The sequence below is a fragment of the Patiria miniata genome, unplaced genomic scaffold, assembly GCF_015706575.1.
Source record: "Patiria miniata isolate m_02_andy unplaced genomic scaffold, ASM1570657v1 HiC_scaffold_2, whole genome shotgun sequence".
In the NCBI taxonomy this organism is placed as follows: domain Eukaryota; kingdom Metazoa; phylum Echinodermata; class Asteroidea; order Valvatida; family Asterinidae; genus Patiria; species Patiria miniata.
This window is the reverse complement of record NW_024037058.1, coordinates 4,154,185-4,173,282: the sequence shown is the minus strand read 5'-3', so window position 1 is coordinate 4,173,282 and position 19,098 is coordinate 4,154,185. Positions and strand designations below refer to the sequence as shown.

At 39.9% G+C, this 19,098-nt stretch overlaps 2 protein-coding genes across 2 annotated transcripts; both read right to left on the bottom strand.

Annotated features, from left to right (window-relative positions):
* Positions 1-813: 813 nt before the first annotated feature.
* Positions 814-3,137, bottom strand: LOC119726842. The gene is made up of 3 exons (XM_038198697.1): positions 2,794-3,137; positions 2,406-2,443; positions 814-2,173 (listed from the first exon to the last, which is right to left on the bottom strand). The coding sequence occupies exons 1-3, from the start codon at positions 3,135-3,137 to the stop codon at positions 1,722-1,724; spliced, it is 834 nt and encodes a 277-aa protein (XP_038054625.1). The 3' UTR covers positions 814-1,721.
* An 816-nt stretch (positions 3,138-3,953) lies between these two features.
* Positions 3,954-17,542, bottom strand: LOC119726840 (E3 ubiquitin-protein ligase TRIM71-like). The gene is made up of 3 exons (XM_038198695.1): positions 17,416-17,542; positions 13,963-15,144; positions 3,954-4,013 (listed from the first exon to the last, which is right to left on the bottom strand). The coding sequence occupies exons 2-3, from the start codon at positions 15,097-15,099 to the stop codon at positions 3,954-3,956; spliced, it is 1,197 nt and encodes a 398-aa protein (XP_038054623.1). The 5' UTR covers positions 15,100-15,144; positions 17,416-17,542.
* Positions 17,543-19,098: the final 1,556 nt, after the last annotated feature.

The following is a 19,098-nucleotide window of genomic DNA, read 5'->3' as shown; positions in this document are numbered from 1 at the left end:
AAGCAGTCCGGATGATAGTGTTCGTACGTGAAGTCATCGTGATCGTACCCGAGATTCTTGTTCCGAGAGCGGCGCCAGGGCATTCGCCTAAAGTGAGAATAATTAGTCATTTCCCCCTGTTACGAGTCAGTCTTGTTTTGCCGCAAATACATTTTTATTTGTCTGTCAGAGAGGACGCCCTCACTTGACAGCTTGTTTCCACTGCTCTTGGGTAGAGATAAAAGTACATGTACGTTTAATTACCGGTATGTCTTCGTATCCAGAGTTTCCGTATCCGTAGCGGCGCCCGTGCATTCGCTGATTGAATGATATGTTATTGAGGTTATTGATCTGAAACCTTTGTGTGACAATTAAAGGGAATTCAAGTAAATGCTCTACTGTCAGTATCTATATGGCTGCAGTTATTTTACAATGTCTTCTTTCCCATAATTAGCTGTTAGCGACCATGAGTTGATGACTTCACACGAAGTATTATTCAAATTCCCCCAAGTGATGTTGTCAAGGTTATCAGAGGTCATAACATTTCTTTTATTCCTGTTTGTTTGGTAGGTTCTTTTTATTTTTACGTATCCAAATTTGAAACCTATTGTAAAGCTTAAAAGCATTTTCACTATTGATCGAGATGTTTGAATATAATGCAAGAGGAAGCAAAGTGTGAACAGATCATGCCTGATTATCTCCGCGAAAGTTGAAAAATACAGTGTTGTCTTCCGTTTCTTTTTTACTGAATAGCAAAACACAGCCCTTCCCACAAAACAGAAATATGTAACAAAAGATGTAAATCCAAATAAAATATTCAATTTCATTCTGTCATTCTTTTTACTCTCACTTGTTAATTCTTCATTTTATTGGAACTTGAACAGATTTTTCACAATTATCTCGTCATATTTACAGTATCAGTTCAGTGTTGACAAACATTTTAGCCCACTGTGTTTCACCGTAGTTGTACCCAATGTGTAAGTTTTACCCAGTGTCTAAGTTTTACCCAGCGTAAGTTGTACCCGCTGTAAAAGTTTTACCCAATGTCACTTTTACCCAGTGTAAGTTTTACCCAATGTCAGTTTACCCAATGTCAATTTTACCCAATGTCAGTTTTACCCAGTGTATAAGTTTCACTCAATTTCAGATTTACCCAGTATAAGTAGCACAGTGATTGTTCCCAATACAGAAAGAACTTTCGCATTTAGAGTTTACCATCAGAGGGTAACATCTGTTACAAATGGTATGTGTAACTCTGGACATGGTAATTGGTACTTTTAACAAAAACTGCCACAGTTTTTATCTTTCTGAGTTTTGCTGGTCCCAGAGGGCCAGCCTATATATACAGCGTACAGTTCCCTTTGCATCTTATTCCACTGACTGACCTACTGACTCAGTTGGCATTGAAGAGTTTCCCAATTTTTTTTATTTTGGCATGTGGAGATGTCACTTGTGAATTAGATTTGCCTAATCTTCACCTTGGCCCAAAGTTTAACACCGACACCTCTTGCGTCTGAGACCAACTTTACTATGGGCTCACCTAATGGTTATACGAACGAGTGGTACTGCAGTTCCTTCCTCTACACACCAGTTGCAGACTCCTACGCTCGATGTGCAGCATTTACAGCATGTAAAGCAATCATTCCGAAAAACAGAAGTGACAACACCTCAACCACGCACTAAAGGACTATTCAAATAGCTTCTGTTCGTATACCCTTTTCAAATTATGTACAGTTGCTGTTTTAAAGCGAGGCCTCTTCAGCCTCGCTGCCACTAGTGGGAGCTGGCTTCGGAACCTCGTAACCAGAGTTCGCGTTCCCAGACGGGCGCTCAGGCGTTTTCTGCAACGGGAAATAAGTGTGGTCGTCGTCATCCTCTGGTGACGAGACAACTTCATTATGTCCGCCATCTTGCACGTTTGCGTCCTCATCTTTGTCTGCCTTTACCAGCGCAAAATAGTCGTGGTCGCTCGGAGCCTCCCTACTTGGAACTTTAACCGAGCCTAGCCCGTCTTTCACGTGGCGGGCGCTCTTTTCTCCTACGCCATCTTTGTCTAGGCTGGAGTAATAATGATATTCATCATTGTCTTTGTTCATTGCATTGGCTCCCCCGGTGTCTGGCCTCTGCCCGTATGCGAAGGAATATTCAGCACTGCCCAGTGCTGGTGGAGTTGGTATCGGTGCTCTTTTGGCAGCTAAACCAAGAAAATTGTTTTTAATAAATAAACAAACAAATAAATATAATATGTAGTTAATCCTGACTTAGTTTTTGACTTGGATTTTCATTTGATAATTGTATAAACGGTTGTGTTGGTGGATAGTTAATGGGATTTTTTATTACATGTATTACTTCCTTATTCAGAGGATTAATTCTAACTTTCGCAGATGTGTTTTCTCTTATGTGTTGTCGATTTCAAGCGCACTTACCCTGTACTTCCAACTCGGTAGAAGGCTCATTGGGGCTCCTACAAGTAAGAAAAACGTTAATACATTTTCGTTGGTATTAACATTTGATTTCCTGAGGTTGTGCTCGTGCATGTTTAAAATGATTCCAGTTCTCAAATACGATTATTGTTATCATCCTCATATTTTCAAATGAATCCATTGATACAAAACAACGGTATAATCGAATGTGTTGTGTATAAATTTCAATATAGTAAACTTGTCGGTTGAAAATCACACAGCAAATTAAAGTAAAGTTTGTCGTAACAGGTTCATTGTATCCAATACTAAGGACCATATTTGCCTACAAGGAAGTACAACCTGCTGTACAAGGGACCAATTAACTACAAAAGAATTTCTGGGTTTTACTCACCGATTTTTCGTCATGAAAGCCGGCAGTTTTCCCCTTCGTCTAAGATACCACACCCCGGCCCCAAAGATCACCAGAAAAAGCACGATGGATAAGACACATGCCAGGGCAATGGTGGTTGCATGGAAAAAACCACTACTGTCGCCCGGGCGCGGAGGGGTATGACTGGTGGGCGATCCTATACTGGTGGATTGGTCATCCGATCCTATACTGGTGGATTGGCTATCTGATCCTATACTGGTGGATTGGTCATCCGATCCTATACTGGAGGATTGGACATCCGATCCTATACTGGAGGATTGGACATCCGATCCTATACTGGTGGATTGACCATCCTCGGTGATCATGAGATTCACTTCTGTCGTTGGCCCTGTGCACGTAGACCTAATTGGGGGTAAAGAAGCGGCAAATATCTACTACACCTGTACTATAAATGATGCATCTTCCGAGATAGATCGCCTGTATTTGAGCACAGACCATAATTACTTTTTGCATAGCACGAAGGCCCATTTGAATTAAATATGTTTTTATAGAACTTTTATTTCAAACCAATTCTTTAGGATCAACGGTCAAAAGTAATTTAATGAGCTTGTTTTACTGTTCTTTTCCTGACGATTCCTGACTACGACTTAACCCAAAGTTAGTCTGGCTCCCCTCCCCCCACGTCTCTAGATCAAAAGTCAGGTAGACGTCACATTGAAATATGACGTAGCAATGACAGAAGGCTATTATATAGGCACGACTACACAATGGAGTTTAACAAGCCTTATGATAGGTGTTTTGATAAGTAGGCCTATGACCAATTCACCCAGAAATGCGAGCTTTAGCGAACATCAGTTCCTTCAGGGCAAAAGTGTTCGAAAACTTCGATTCGGTTTTTTTTGGGGGGGGGGGACCTAACAGAAGGCTGCCCCGTTAGACACGTGATATTGGTGCTTGGTCAATATTGTTTAAGTGGTCAAAATCAGTTTAGTCTAGTTCACAGTATTATGTTTTGCATTGTATTCAAATGCATGGGGTACACGACTTGAATTATTGTTACCTATTTTGTGCCCACTCAGCCCGATTCGTATCGAGTGGTCCCAATGATCCAGTGCAGTATGGGACTTGAATAGAGCAGAACATGAACACACATACATCTTTAGGGTTATCATTTCTACAGACTACAGCGTCTTGATAGCCGCAAAATGTGATGCTAAATCCTCCATTGCTGCAAATGTTGTCTGTGAGATAAAACAGACATGAACCCAAAAATAATTGCAGAAGTTCACACTGAATTTTAATTAACCCTTCAGAGTGGAGAATACACTCAAATCATGATTCTCCATTTTTTTTTTAATTCAAGTTACCTTAATTGTAACATTTTAATGTAGCTGTTTCTTTATATGAACATACACAAGGGGACAACAGTGGTTAGAAATACTGCGGGCAAATTATTACGGGGATTTTTTCTTAAGTTAAAAACAAAATATTAGACAGAAAGGGTAAAACACCGTTATAACAAGATCACGGTTATTAACTAGAAATGTTCATTCTTTAACTTACCCATTTCATTCCAGCATTGCCGGCGTTTTTTGCCACTCTTGCAAATTTGTTGACAAAGTGTACATCGCTGATCATTATTCGAATCAGACTCACAGTTAGACACTATCCCAGAACAGCTTTATAAAGGAAAACAAACCTGTTTTAGTTCGGATGTCGTTCATAACTCTCCAAGAAGTAAAGCAACTTAATTTGATTATGGTTCAACAAGTAAGGTTAACTGAAACATTGATATTTATTGTTTCACTTCTCCTTTTCTCTCTCAAGAAATGGCTATATCCAGAGAGAGGGTAACTAATTTAGTACATTGGATGGTACTTAAGTCAACCAAACACCAGCGCCTAAACTTTAAAAAATAGTCAAATTGTGACATTATATTGTTCACAAGCTTATTGGGCAATTTCTTGGTGGGTTACAAGATACCAGTAATGCATAATGTTCCCCGTGCCTTTTATCTGGGCTTTTGTTGAAAATAATAGTCTAATAGGTTATTTGGGTCAATCATCGCTTGATCTGAGTTCAAATGTAACTTGATTGTGCCTCTCTACTGAAGAATACACTCATCCCTTCGTAAAATTTCACAAATCAGGTTCAGACTCGAATAATATATTCCACACTGGGATAGTTTCCTTATGTAAACCTCACGTCGATTCTTCATGCACAGACATACACTAGCAGTTACGTTGGGCTTTTTGTGTGAAAAGAATATTGCCCACTATTGGGTTTGAGCTATTCCTTCCAGTAGTTTAGCTGTAAGATATGCCTATCATTGATGTATGTAACCCTTCATTATATAATTCAACAAAAACACTTTAGAGTATTTTATATTATGTACGGTTAATGAGTTGACCACACAATTTATTTTACATACAGTAGTAATACGTACTTATTGCAGAAATGATCTCTCAAGGGAGCCACAATTTGTTGGCGAATTTGTTGAGCAGTACACCACGTGCAAAAGAGCCCGATACTGATCAAGTAAATCCAAATAAACGTTGGGAAACCATACAGAGCCGGTCCATGTAGTGTCATCTTTCCCATGCTGCTTCGATTCTCCTAACACTTGTCCTAAAGCTGATTCGACGTGAAGTTTAACAGCTCAGAGAGAACTAGAAAGGCATAGAATCAGGCCATCTGCGCGGTGCAACATTAAAGCTTGATTTGTTATCTGAGCTGTTTAAATCCTACTTCGTATATTATTTTAATGTACGTCCGTGAATGATTCTCAGTATTGTAGGACCAGGAAACTGAACATGGCAAATAAATGGCACGCATGCCACCAACAAAAACAAAAATCCGTGACAAGGGAACCATCGTAAATACACACCATTTCCTGACTGACGACAGTTCTGAAATCTGACACTTAAACGCTATAATAAGAATACACCAATGTGGTATTAAATGTTGTTTTTTGTTCGAGGTTCCTCATTGTAAATTCTGTGTGGTGATATGGGTTTGCCCCTAACTTTTCCCAGCTGTGCTTGATTACGTAGGGGCAATGTTTACTTGCACCAAACTGAAAACGTGTATCCTGTAGACAAATCTGAGCACGCTAACAATTATATTACGAAGGTTCACTACAAACAAAATTTTTAAAAATTAACAAATGGGGAAATATCTTAATCTGGCTGTAAGATAGATACATTTAGGCCTATATAGCCCTATTCTCGTATTATTGCTCCGATAACATATCAGCCAATTTTTTAATGCAACAAAATTGTAAAATATCTGTGGGACCATAGAGCTATATTAAATTACAGACGCACTACATTATTCCGTGTTTCACTCGCGCTCGCGGGATAACTAATAATATGCAAGCCGCGCGCCAGCCAATCGGAGTCGACTTTACTAAATGGTGACGTCATTTTCATTACTAAAATCAGGACTAAATGGTTTGATTGGCCAATTCGAATGCATTTTTTCGGGCGCGATATCGCGTAACATGATACAGAGCGCGTGACTTTTTTTTTATATCTATTGTCTTATGACGCGCAACGGTTGAATGACCAAAGACCCGATAAAGAAAGCGCCCGCTGATTGGTCAAAATCTAGGGGGTCAAGAGGCGGGGTCTTGCCTATTAATCAGCGAATCTGTCCACGCACAATAGACCATGGCTTTTTAAATGGACTATGCGGACACGTGATCACTGTACACATTAGTATGCTTGCGAGTGTACATCAGTGATCAAGTAATTCTTCCATATCTCCTTTCAATCGGACTGATGTGGCACCTCGTGTATGTTGCTTTAAATTCACAACTTGCATAAAGAACGAAGAAAACAAATTCAACCAAAATATTTTCCCATAAATGGCTAGCTGACGGCGGTGGCACACAACCTTTCTAGAATTCTAGGTCATGCTGGTTTAAGCGGATTCAGCCATATCCGCGGTATTTGTTAGAAGTGTGTAAAATGAATTAAACTCTCGATGTCGACGTTTGCAGGAAAAACGGATCTTTCCTTTCTGCAGTGTTTAGACAACGTACACAGTCATGCTCGGGCTTGTGATTAGGAATGGCAATATTCCCGTTTGCTCTAGCCAGTTGCGGGTAAAGTATGGAAAGTTTGCGGTAACACCTGGTGAATGTTATCTCGTTTGAGTTGTGTGGTTCTGAGAACATCCAGTTGTAAAGAGATAATCACACGGTCTTACCGCAAACCTTCAATACTTTGTTCATGCCCACCATGCAAACCTATAAGTCTCAAACTTCGAGTCCCAGTCACCGCTCCCGATTCCGAGTCATGAGTCACAAAGTTCGAGTTCGAGTCTGAGTCCAAATCACAAGTCACCTCTAATATATATACACAATATATGAAATAAATGTTGAGGTATAGTGCTAAAACCTCACAGTGTAAACGTTTCCATGTTTTCACAGCTTTTCCCTAATTTAATGAACTGGAAATACACGTTTAACATGTCAAATAAGGCACTAAATACCATGTCTGGATAGGATAATCTGGTACCGAACACTATCAAGCTTGCATTCACGAAGTATCAAGTGGACGCTGGGATACATGAAACAAGCCAGCCACACGCCGCCGTGTATATGTACAGTACTCAGATGCGTTTCTTCTGCACCGCACAGGAGAGGATCATCTTCAAAACAATTATATTGTTGAAAAAATAAGGGATTTGTGGTATTTTTGGTTGAGTCCCGAGTCACGCAGGTCGAGTCCGAGTCCAAATCCGAGTCCAAATCGGAGTCCGCAGGGTCGAGGTCGAGTTCGAATCCGAGCCACGGAAAATGGGACTCGAGCTAGTCCGGGTCACAAGTCATACAAGTCTGGGTAGTGGACAGCATTTTCTAAAAAAAAATGTGTTGCCGATTCAGGGAACGACAATACAACTGAAGCAAGTTATTATAAAATACAAAATTGTCAAAACTTCAGCTCAGTGTAGATTTATTTTCTGAAAAAAAACTGTGAAAATGCATCGTCATTTTTCTCGAAGCAAAGAATAGGTTTCCATTGAAAGCACAATGGTTAATGGTCGTAACCAACACGAGGGAAATGATGGCATTTCCTCCTTTCTCGAAAATGACATGCATCTATACTGCCGAAGGATTTCACAGGATGCTTGATCCTATTATTTACTTAGAATCAAATCAGGTATTTTATTGTATTTGGACAGTTTCGTTTTTGAAAGTTAAAATGTTAAAAATTGGTTCCAATGGGTTTGTGGTCGTGCCCATCACAATCCTAACTAGAAAGCACTTAGACAACGCACACCTCCGCCTAGGCTAAACTATTTCCCGCCATTACACACATCACCAAGGCTATGTGGTTTCTAAAACAAATCCATAAACTCAAGTATTTTGTAGTTTACATGTACCCGTATATGCCTGTGTTGATCTACCTTTCCACTCCCCCAATTGTATAAAATGGTCTAGTCCATTGACCTGTGTGGTTGGATTAGGTGGGTGATGAGGCAAAGAGGGTCACCGGGTCACTGCCACACACACCAAGCGGGTCACACAGGGTGAAAGTTTTTCCATAATGATGGGTGAAAATTCCTGGGGGAAAAAACCTGCATCCAGACGCAGATCCGGATCACTTTTAAAATCTTATCGACCCAACGAAAAAGTTTCATGAAAATCCATCCATAACATAACTTTTGGAGTTATCCTGTTCACAGACAAGTTATCCTGTTCACAGACAAGCCAACGCCAGTGAAAACATAACCTCCTTGGCGGAGGCAATAATTGCATCACAAGTTAATCTCATGTAAATACATCACAGTTCATCCAGTCCGACACCGAAGCCAAGTCACAAGCCTTAGGTTTAAACTGTGACAAAGGTATTCCTTTGTTCTTGTTTAACCTCTGAAAAGTCTTGTGACGCTACTTGTGATCGGGCTTGAGATGGACAGGACTAAAACACTAGTCTTGTTTATTAGACAGGTCAGTCAAGTTTGCGATCGACTGGTCATTGTTTGAATTGGTTGTTCTTTAATTAGCACTTGGACACTCAATCATCCTTTCAGCTGTATTTTGCTCATATTATTAAGGTAAAGTAAAGTCTGTCACGAGCAAATGTGGCCCATCAGGCCGGCGTTTATCTCCAGTTTCAGTAGCATGAAACAACTGAGACAATTTATATCCCCCCTGGATGAAATGCCAGTCCATCGCAGGTTACTCCCCAGCTAATACCAGTACCCATTTATACTCCTGGGTGGAGAGAGGCAAGTGGGGATGAAGTTCTCTGGGTGATCAAGTTAAACCCTATTTCTGATTACAAGTTCGGTGCTGGAAACATCAGGTTCACTGCAAACACATTTTTTCAAAAGTTAACAAAAATCGGGATATATCTTAATCTGGCCGTAATAGATGATTCAAAAATATATAGGCCTATTCTCGTACTATTGCACTTACAAGCACCACAGCATGTTTTACTGCAACAAGTGTTCAATTATTCTTGTACAGTTCCTGAAAAGACCTTTTCCGGTAGGCCTATTTGTGTGAACTATATACACAATAGATTATTTAGCCTACCTTCCTTTGCACTTTCGTTTTGTTATTTTCGTATTAGCATGAGGCAAAATCAGAACAGGAACCAAACTACGTGTAGGCCTACAATTGCAACTTGCAAATGAAAAATGAAGGATCCAAAGAAATGTTAGCACCAGGCGTGTATTCGTGTATACAGAAAAAGTATATGCACTTTTTATTCATGATCACCCCATTCCATTATTAGTAACAAACTACAGACATTTCGGTACGCTATGACATAATGTCGCTTTAGATGACCTTTCACCTTTCAGTGGAAATAGCCGTTCGTTCGATTTAAAATCGTACTTAAAAATTAATGACAAACATCATGATGGCAAAAAGGACGAAGCAGTCCGGATGATAGAGTTCGTACGTGAAGTCATCGTGATCGTACCCGAGATTCTGGTTCCGAGAGCGGCGCCAGGGCATTCGCCTAAAGTGAAAATAATGAGTCATTTCCCCCTGTTACGAGTCATTCTTGTTTTGCCGTCAATACATTTTTATTTCTGTCAGAGAGGACGCCCTCACTTGACAGCTTGTTCCCACTGCGCTTGGGTAGAGATAAAAGTGCGTTTAGTACGTCTTCATATCCAAAGCTTCTGTTCGCAGAGCGCGGTGCCTGTGCATTCGCTGAATGAATGATGAATTATTGAGGTCATTGATTTGAAACCTCTGTTGGATAGGAGAGGGTTCATGTTGACCTTTGGACAGTGAGACTGCAAATAATGCTCTACTGTCAACATCTATAGCTGCAGTTATTTTGCAGTGTCTCCTTTCCCATAACTTGTCTTTTAGTGACCATCAGTTGATGACTTCACACTGTGTATCTTTCAAGTTCTCCCAAGTGATCTTTTTATGGTGATCAGAGTTCATAACAGTTTAAATTTTTTAAATTCCTGTTTGTTTGTTTTTACGTTTTTATTAAATTGTTGCATGTCGCATTTACGTGTCCAAATTCAAAAAAAAAATTAAGCTCAAAGCATGGACAAAGATTTGTTTTAATATAATGCAAGAGGAAGCAAACTTGAAGCGAAAAGTTGAACAAACTGTTGTTTTTCGTTTCTTTTTAATGAATAGTAAAATGCAGCACTTACCTAAAAGCTAAATACTAAATTTCACTTATATCCTTTTTATTCCCAAGTCTGGTTGATAATTCATTTTACTAGAACTTTTAACATAATTTGAACAATTATCTTGTCATATTTACAATATCAGTTCAGTGTTGATGAACATTTTACCTCATTATGTTTAACCAAATGTAAGTTTACCCAATGTAGATTTACCCAGTGTCAGTTTTACCCAGTGCCAGTTTTATCCAGTAAAGGTAGTACAGTGCATGTTCACAATACACGACAGGAAGACCATTCACATTAAGAGTTTACCATCAGAAGGTAACATCTGTTACAAATGGTATGTGTAACTTTGGCTATGGTAAGTTGCTTTTAACAAAAACTGCCACAGTTTTTATCTTTCTGAGTTTTGCTGGTCACAGAGGGCTAGCATACAGTCCCCTGACTGACTCACTGACTCAGTTGGTAGTGAGGTGTTACCTGTTATTTTTTTTTTGCATGTGAAGTTGTCACTTGTGAATTAGATTAGTTGGCCCAAAATGTGACTCCTGTAACTACCTAGACCCCTTAGAACAATTGGTATGAGACCAGGTTTACTATTATAGTAAAGCTGGTATTCTAGGCTCGTCTAATAGTTATGCGAACGAGTAGTATTGCAGTTTCTTCCTACCCTTTAACAGGATTTGGAACACTTCTAGCATAAACATTGCTGTTGCAACAGATTCAGTTGGAGATCATCCCCTTTTGAAATAAAGCTTGAGAGTTCACCCATGGTGGCGCGCTTCCGGAATCCCTTGAATACGAAAATTAACGTGCAAAATTTTCAAAATTCGCATTTATTTTTGGTTCATTGATTTCTTGAGAACATTACCTCCGAAAACGGCCTTTGTAAAACTGTTACAAGCATATCCATGTATAGCGATAAAAATGATGAACTTACTGATACATTGCCTGACATGAAAGAGAAATATCGTAGCGAAAATTGACCTCTCGTATCCAAAATTTTTAAATACATACGGATTAATGCAACTTAAGGATGCATACCCCTAAATCGGCGAACGTTGAAATTTCTGAAATTTGTGGTAGGTGAAAACTCACTTGTATATAAACAATTTAAAAAAACAACTAAAATTGACCGTTGATAGAACGTACTGCACCATCGATCTGCTCAAGCCAGCCCCACCAGATCTAGAACCCATGGGCAGTAGGTAGGTAAATCTTCGTGCACGAACAAGGAGACCTAGGATCCACAATGTCGGATGTGAAAGGTCGTAAGTGAAATTCGTTTTTACCAATCTGTAAGTGACGTTCGTCAGTGTTACTTGAACGATAGACCTACCAAGATAAAATTCCAACATGAATGGTTCTTGCGGTGATGATGGTTAGAAATAATTCTTCCAAAAATGTCAGCAGGTGAAATGGCAACCCAATGTTAAATGTCCATAGTCGGGCTGTGCTCAAGGATTCCGGAAACTAAGCCGCGTAACCTGTCCGGCTCTTTTCATATGTACTAGGTACATGTACAGGGTCAGTCACACACAAAAAAGCCAACGGAACACTTCCCCCCCCCCAAAAAAAAAAAAATCATATTCTAAAATATGCAGCACCAAAAATAATTTTGACTGGTGAGCCAATTTCATACATCTTTTAGATGAAAAAAAATACTGAAATTGCTCAATCCTTTCAAAGTATATCACCATTTAAACGCAATGACCCTAAAACATCTTTCGTCCAAAATGTGACTTCAAGAATCGTTGTCACCGGTGTCTTCACCAGCTATACGAGGTGAGTAACAAAAAACGAAACCCAAATGTCGGGACTATTGTTTTAGTGAAGTTCTGCATGTAGCACTTTCAAAATGTAGGATATGAAAGACCAATCAATAAGCTTTCTTTTAGTACAAGAATCATTCAAATTACTCATGTTCTTTTCAAGTTTTTTTAAAACACAACCACCGTTTTAAGGTTCTGTCCACGAATCACAAAAAAGTTCAGTGTTCCTTCAGCAAAACGAAAACAAATCCCATGGGGATGTGTGTGAATTGTTTTTGTTTTGCTGAAAGAACGCACACCTTTTTGTAATCCGTGGACAGAACTTTAAAACGGTGGTTGTGTTTAAAATTCTGTATTTTGAGAAGCAAATGAGTGATTTGAATGATTCTTGTACTAAAAGAAAGCTTATGAATTGGGCGTTCATATCCTAGATTTTCAAAGTGCTATATGCAAAACTTCACTAAAACAATAGTCCCGACATTTGGGTTTCGTTTTTTCTTTACTCACCCTGTAAAACCTCATTTGAAAAGGTACAAATATTAAACAAAGTCGTTTTGAAGGCCCATCTTTTAAATAAAAGTTGATTTTATAAATCCTATTGTTTGCGTAAGCACGCTTTTTATAAAGATATGCCTGTTGTGTACTACAGTTGTGGACAGTTGTTGAAACAAGTGTTATGTGTCATTCTCTTAGTTATTCCAAACAGAAGAAACACACAATAAATTGCTTTTTTTTCTCGGACGAAATAGGTTTTAGGGTCATTGCGTTTAAATGGTGATACTCTTCGAAAGGATTGAGCAATTTCAGTATTTTTTCCATCTAAAAGAAGTTTATGAAATTAGCTTTCCAGTCATTAGTTTTTTGGTGCTACATATTTTATTAAATAATGAAATATATGAAATATATTTGTTGGGTTTTTTTTTTTGGTGGGGGGGGGGGGTGGATTCCGTTTTGTTTGACTCACCCTGTAATTAACGGTTACTGTTCCGCTTTACACTCGACGGTAGATCTGTGTGCAAGTTAGTCCAGCTACAACCAGATCACCAGCGGATGACATTGTGATGGCAAATGTAACACAGCATCGATTAATCGCAACTCCATTGTACTGGCCATCAGGAGTGTAATGCACAATATCACTTGATCCTACATCATCCAAAGCAACATACACGCTGCCATCATTGTCACAACACACATCGGTAGGGTACGCATCTCTCTGCCTGTCATTTCTTAGGTCAACTGAGAATACACTGGCACCATGGTAGTCTACCGATAGCAACCGTGGTTTTCCATAGTTAGTGTAGATAAGGCGGTGGTCGAAGGTGACCAGGTTTCGTGCAATCATTGGAGCAGGCAGTCTCCTGATGAGGGATCCATCTGGGTTGTGTAGAGATATCTCATCCTTGTCTTCATAACCCACTGCTATCAGATTGCCGTCATCCACTGCAAGGCATGTTGGTTTGTCTGACCCTCTACCTGGTGTGAACTGATGGAGGAGCCGATGTTGCTTATTGAAGACCTTCACTACTGCACCGTCCAGAGTAAGGAGCTTGTCATCCTTGCTAACTGCAATACACCTTACTTCTTTAGTGAAGTCACTGATTTGTATTCTTTGTGGGATGGGAGGGGATTCGTGTTTACATTTTGGCGATGTGATGGAAAACAATGCATAATTTCCAGAGTCGAAAATTACTATTTTATTGTTAGAGAGTGTTCCAACCTGGTTAATATATAAACAGCCAACGAATTGATGTACATGTATTACAGTCTTCAGTTCCCATTTATATTTCACACATGATCTTGCAGGTCTTGGTGATTGCTTTGCTGCAGCCTTTGGCTCTTCCTCCAGAACGAGTCTCCCAAGTGACCTCTCACCTTCTTCAAAGTCCATGAAGGTCAACTTGTCAGGAACTTGCTGTGGCTGCTTCCCTGTCAATTCACTGAGGTTATGCAAGAGCTTCTGCTGATGTTCAAGAATCTCATAGCAACTCGCTTGATCCGTTAGATGTTCCACCTCATCCAGCTTCTGCTCTGTCTTGGTAACCTCTTTTCTGCTGTGAGCTTGAGCTGCTTCAAAGGCTTTGGTTCTTTCTTTATAAATCCTGTCTATCTCTTTGGACAATTTCTTCTCCTCCCGTCGAGTCTTTGCAATCTCCTGTCGAGCCTTTTTTGAGATTTTCGTCTTGGTGGCGGCAAACACGGTGTCCAGCTCTTTTCGGGATTCGCTTAACTTTTGTATGGCGGTGTTCAGTTCTGTTTGGCTGGCATGTGCTTTTACAACCAGTTCTGTGACTTTTCTCTTACACTTATCTACAGCCTCTGGTAGTCCACTGAGTGAGTGTTTTGCATGATCAAGTACAGAGCAAGTTGTGCATATGACTTGCTCACATGAATTGCAGTAGACATTTAGATTCTGATCTGGATGCTTGCCACATTTGGGAACTTCTTCTCTTAGTTTACTCTTGTAGACAGTCTCTCCTGATCGAAGTTGAGCCAGTGTATAGATTTTGTGAGATTTCATTAATGTCATACGTCCATGTGCCTTTTGACATTCTTGACAGAGGAAATGATCACAGTCCATGCATCTTGAAGTGGCCTTATTCTCCTCATCACAGGCTTGACATTTGATCTCTGAGCCTTGCCCGTCCAGTAGCTTTTCCTGCATTGTAACTTCATCCACCAGTGCACTGAATGCAAAGTTATTAGGGAGATCAGCAACCCCAGAACCTTTCAACATGGTTTCACGTCTGCACAGAGGACATATCAGCTTTGTACCACTAGGATCTTGGCTCTGTCTGAGCTCTTGGAGGCATTGCAGGCAAAAACTATGCAAACAGTCCAGCAGTTTGGGCTGCCTGAAACGGTTGGTGCAGATGGAGCATTCCAGATGATCCACACTAATCTTCTCCAACACTGATTTAACTGTAACATTAGATGCCATCTTCACTGTTTGGTTTGATGTGATAGGTGCATATAGACCGTTAACCTGCAAATAGAGCACATTGGGATTTATTTAAACTTCAAAACTTATCTTGCATATATCAGCTTGTAAAGACTGATGCATATACTACAAGTGCAGAACTTGTGTCATTTAGTCAGGTGGCATATGGTCGGAATCGTGACCGACTGGTCCAAAGCACAAAACTTGGCAGATAGATTCTTATAGCCCTAGAGAAGATATTTAGAAGGGGTGACACTTGAAATTCTTTTGGGAAGGGTGCCTAATTTGCATAAATCGTTAATCCCTGCCGTGTAATATATTTATTCCCATATCTGGGTATATTTTTGTTTTTTTATTTTTTTGAAAAGTGTATTTTGTGATTCTACTTGCATATTCTTACTTCAATAACATTTTGTAAAACATATAAGTGACTGAATAATTAGAAGGACATAGTAAAGAACCACAATTGCTACTATTTTACCCTACAGTTACGCGCATTTACCTTTTCCTCAGATATCATCAACTAGTCTCGCCAAACGTGGGTATCGATGAGCTTCAAATTAACAAAGTTACTTACTGGCATAGTTACCCTTACAAAAATAAGTGGGAAATTAAGTGAAAATTGATAACATTTTGATGCTTAGCCCAAAAGACCAAAAAAGGGGAGAAAATGTGGTGTCCGTAAATTGGGCTAGTACGGGAAGGGTAACGTGGGAACTTAAACAAGTTCAACAAAATCCCCCTAAATAAGAGATTGTTGTTGTTTACAATAATTTTGTCTACGCCAAAACGTTTTCTCAACAATAATTAGGGGAATTTCCTTGAACTTGTTCCAGTGTTCCATGTTAGGCAACCATTCACCTACTTGTTAGCCTAATTTATGGACACCTCGTTTTTCCCCAGTTTTTGTTTTCTGGGCTTAATATCACAATGTTATCATAGTTCACATGATTTTGCATAAGGTTTTAATAGGGTAGCTGTACCAGTAAGCTACTTGGTGAATTTGAAGTTCATCAATGCTAATGTTTGGCAAGACTAATTGATGTTATCTGGAGACAAGGTAAATGCGCGCAGTTTTAGGTCATAATAGTAGCCATTTTGGATCGTTACTATGTCCTCATAATTATTCAGTCACTTATATGCTTTGGAAAATGTTATTTAAGTAAAGATATGTAAGTAGAATCCCAAAAATACACTTTTCAAAAAAATAAAAAAATGGAAATATACCCAAATATGGGAATAAATATGTTACACGTCAGGGATTAACGATTTATGCAAATTAGGCACACTTCCCAAAAGAATTTCAGGTGTCACCCCTTCTAAATATCTTCTCTAGGTCTATAAGAATATATCTGCCAAGTCTGGTGCTTTGGACCAGTCGGTCACGATCTTGACGAAAATTAGATCTAAGCCACCTGACTAATTGGGATTTATTTAAACTTCAAAATTTGTCTGGTATATATTAGTTTGAAAAGATGATGCTTATACTGTAAGTTCAGAAGTTGTGTCAAGTTGAGTATCCAGTAATTGAAAATTTGTCTTTGTGATATAAGCATAATTTATCCTTGATGTTAACGTTTTTACACAAGGCACCGCACTAATAGGATTTATTACTGTACGATCAGACGAAAGCGGCATGAAAGAAACGTGTTTGGCTGCGTTAATTGTGGCGTTGTGTCGCCGAAAGGGAATCTTTTAGTACTAGTCAAGTCCACCTTAAGTCCCAAAATAAGGTCACTGTACCAGGCGATGAGCGACAAAGAATGCATTTGAGCAGTTTGTAATAATTCTTGTGACTTGATTTGGTACATGCAGACAATCTTAATTAGCCACTTATTTCATTCAAAAATATGAGGTTCGTGGGTGTATCCTATTTTTGCGTTATCGCGACATGTTCTACATGTATATACATTAGGTAGGTCCCTCATTGACAAAAAAAATTATTCATAGATATGCGAACATTATGGTACGACTCAACTTGGTCGTCGGTTCCAACACATATGTTGGGCCTGTCCCAGCTTGAGCAGTCAAGTTGGGCAGGCCCAATATGGGCAGCAACATCTTAGCATACCTGTGAGTAGCAGCGCCCAATCCAAGCCTATAATAGGCCTGCACAACTTGAACGATCCACCGTGGCCCAAGCTGGCACAGGCCCAACATAATGTTGGGCCGGGACCGACAACCAAGTTGGGGAGTACTTCAGGGCGTACACGGTTTTTGGTGAGTTAGAGGAGTTCTTTGGCATCACAATTTATGGTCCTATAGACAAGCTTTAAAAAGTATAGGCCTAGACAGACTTAAAAAAACAAAGTTTACCTTCAGATATGCATGAAATCAGCCATTACGCTGCCCATTCTGGTGTCCCTTATACAGTTTTGAACTTGTGTAAAGTGAACGAAGATGGCGATCTGTGTATACGCCTCTCTGTATCAACAGACCACGTCACCTGACTGGATCCAGCTTAAGTAAAGGTTTGGTGTACGTGCCTGTAGTTATAATGCAGTTCACATATACAACGTAAAGACTGCAGCTGTATTTTTTTATCTAATGGATGCAAAGGTCCCGAGCTGTTTGTGTTCTGATAATTAGCAAGATGACATACAGGTTTATCAGGGCAAGCATAACAGAAGCCAAAGGTCACAAATTATACAGACATTAGAATCTGGCTGTTATCGCCACTGATAGCCTAACGCTCCAGAAACTTTTATAGGCCTATATGACTCCGCCGGAGCAACGCGGAGCTACGCTGATCACCGCGGGAGCCGCCAAGTTGTTGACTGTGAACTCTAGTGTTGCACCTCCGGAAACGCGCTTTGCCGGGAAATAGGCCGTATAGACCTTTTTATTTGGTAGTGGCATGGTCGCGGCTGCCGCAAGCGCATAAAATTGAAGCCGTGGTGGGCAACATATTTTTTCCCACAAAAAAAGTCTCCATAACACCCGCATTACATTAAGAAACAGGTATGTTTAGGAAGTATTTTGTATTGCGTTTGTGCCAACCACGCGTTGGCGATAGAAAGGGACATTACGGCCTGGAATGGCCCATTTGGGCTACAAAACGTGTTTATATTTGTTGGAAAGAGCATTTCAAAGTAGGATATAACCGTCCACACAACCATCCTTTAATAATTCTTGCGAGAACGAATTTTGGGGGTCACATGTGCTTTTTGCGGACGCGAAAGAAACTACGTTTGTGTATAGGTGCTGCACACAAGTGTATGGTACATTGAACACACACTACTTGAAATACGTGTATGCCACAAAACGTCCGTCGTGTCCGATGTAAACAACCGGGTTTTGTTCGTGTTTTCTCGAGAACGGTAAGACATTTTTGTTCAGTTACGCGGGAAGGGCTTGGCCAGACAACAGGGCGGGTTAAATGTTATACATTGTATAAAAGTTGTTGACTCTGTTGTAAATTGTCTAGCCAGGGGGCATATGAAAGACGATGGAGCTACAGCTCCATGGAAAGACTGAATTCGGTGAGTGAGCCGTTATCGAGAAAAAGTTGCTGATGCTGAAGTTGAAATCGGCATGTTGCATGTTACATGTGATATTCGTTTGTTTTGTATGCATTTGGCCGACGGAGCAAACAAGGACCCGGTAGGCGTATAGACAAAACGTTAATACAATAATTATAATATTTTGCCATGCTGTCTGTAGCAAGTACCGGTAAGCAAATAACAAAACAGGTAGCCCTTAACTACATTTTAATATACACAGGCGTAGTTAGGCATTTTAAACAAGGTGGGCAAGTTTCCTTCGTCTAGGATTAATGCGAGCGTGGAGCACAAAGCCCCGTTTTTTACGGCGCCAGGGGCCATGAGGCCCCCTCAAGGGCCCGGAAAAGTTGGATTCTAGACGCTCTGTGGTACATAAGTGAGGCGATTCCTGGCCAGTTTCCCCTGACTTTTTTTCAGCAAAAGTTTCAAAGAATATAAGGAGAATTGATTTCATATGTCTTGCTCTTGTATTTTTCTTTATTTACTCTAAGTTGAA

Coding starts and splice junctions, on each gene's coding strand:
- LOC119726842 (XM_038198697.1), bottom strand. CDS start 3,137: ATGATCACCGAGGATGGTCAATCCACCAGTATAGGATCGGATGTCCAA. Junction 2,444..2,793: donor GCTTTCATGACGAAAAATCG/GTGAGTAAAACC, acceptor TCTTACTTGTAG/GAGCCCCAATGAGCCTTCTA. Junction 2,174..2,405: donor TACCGAGTTGGAAGTACAGG/GTAAGTGCGCTT, acceptor TTCTTGGTTTAG/CTGCCAAAAGAGCACCGATA.
- LOC119726840 (XM_038198695.1), bottom strand. CDS start 15,099: ATGGCATCTAATGTTACAGTTAAATCAGTGTTGGAGAAGATTAGTGTG. Junction 4,014..13,962: donor CAAAGCAATCACCAAGACCT/GCAAGATCATGT, acceptor TTTATCTCACAG/ACAACATTTGCAGCAATGGA.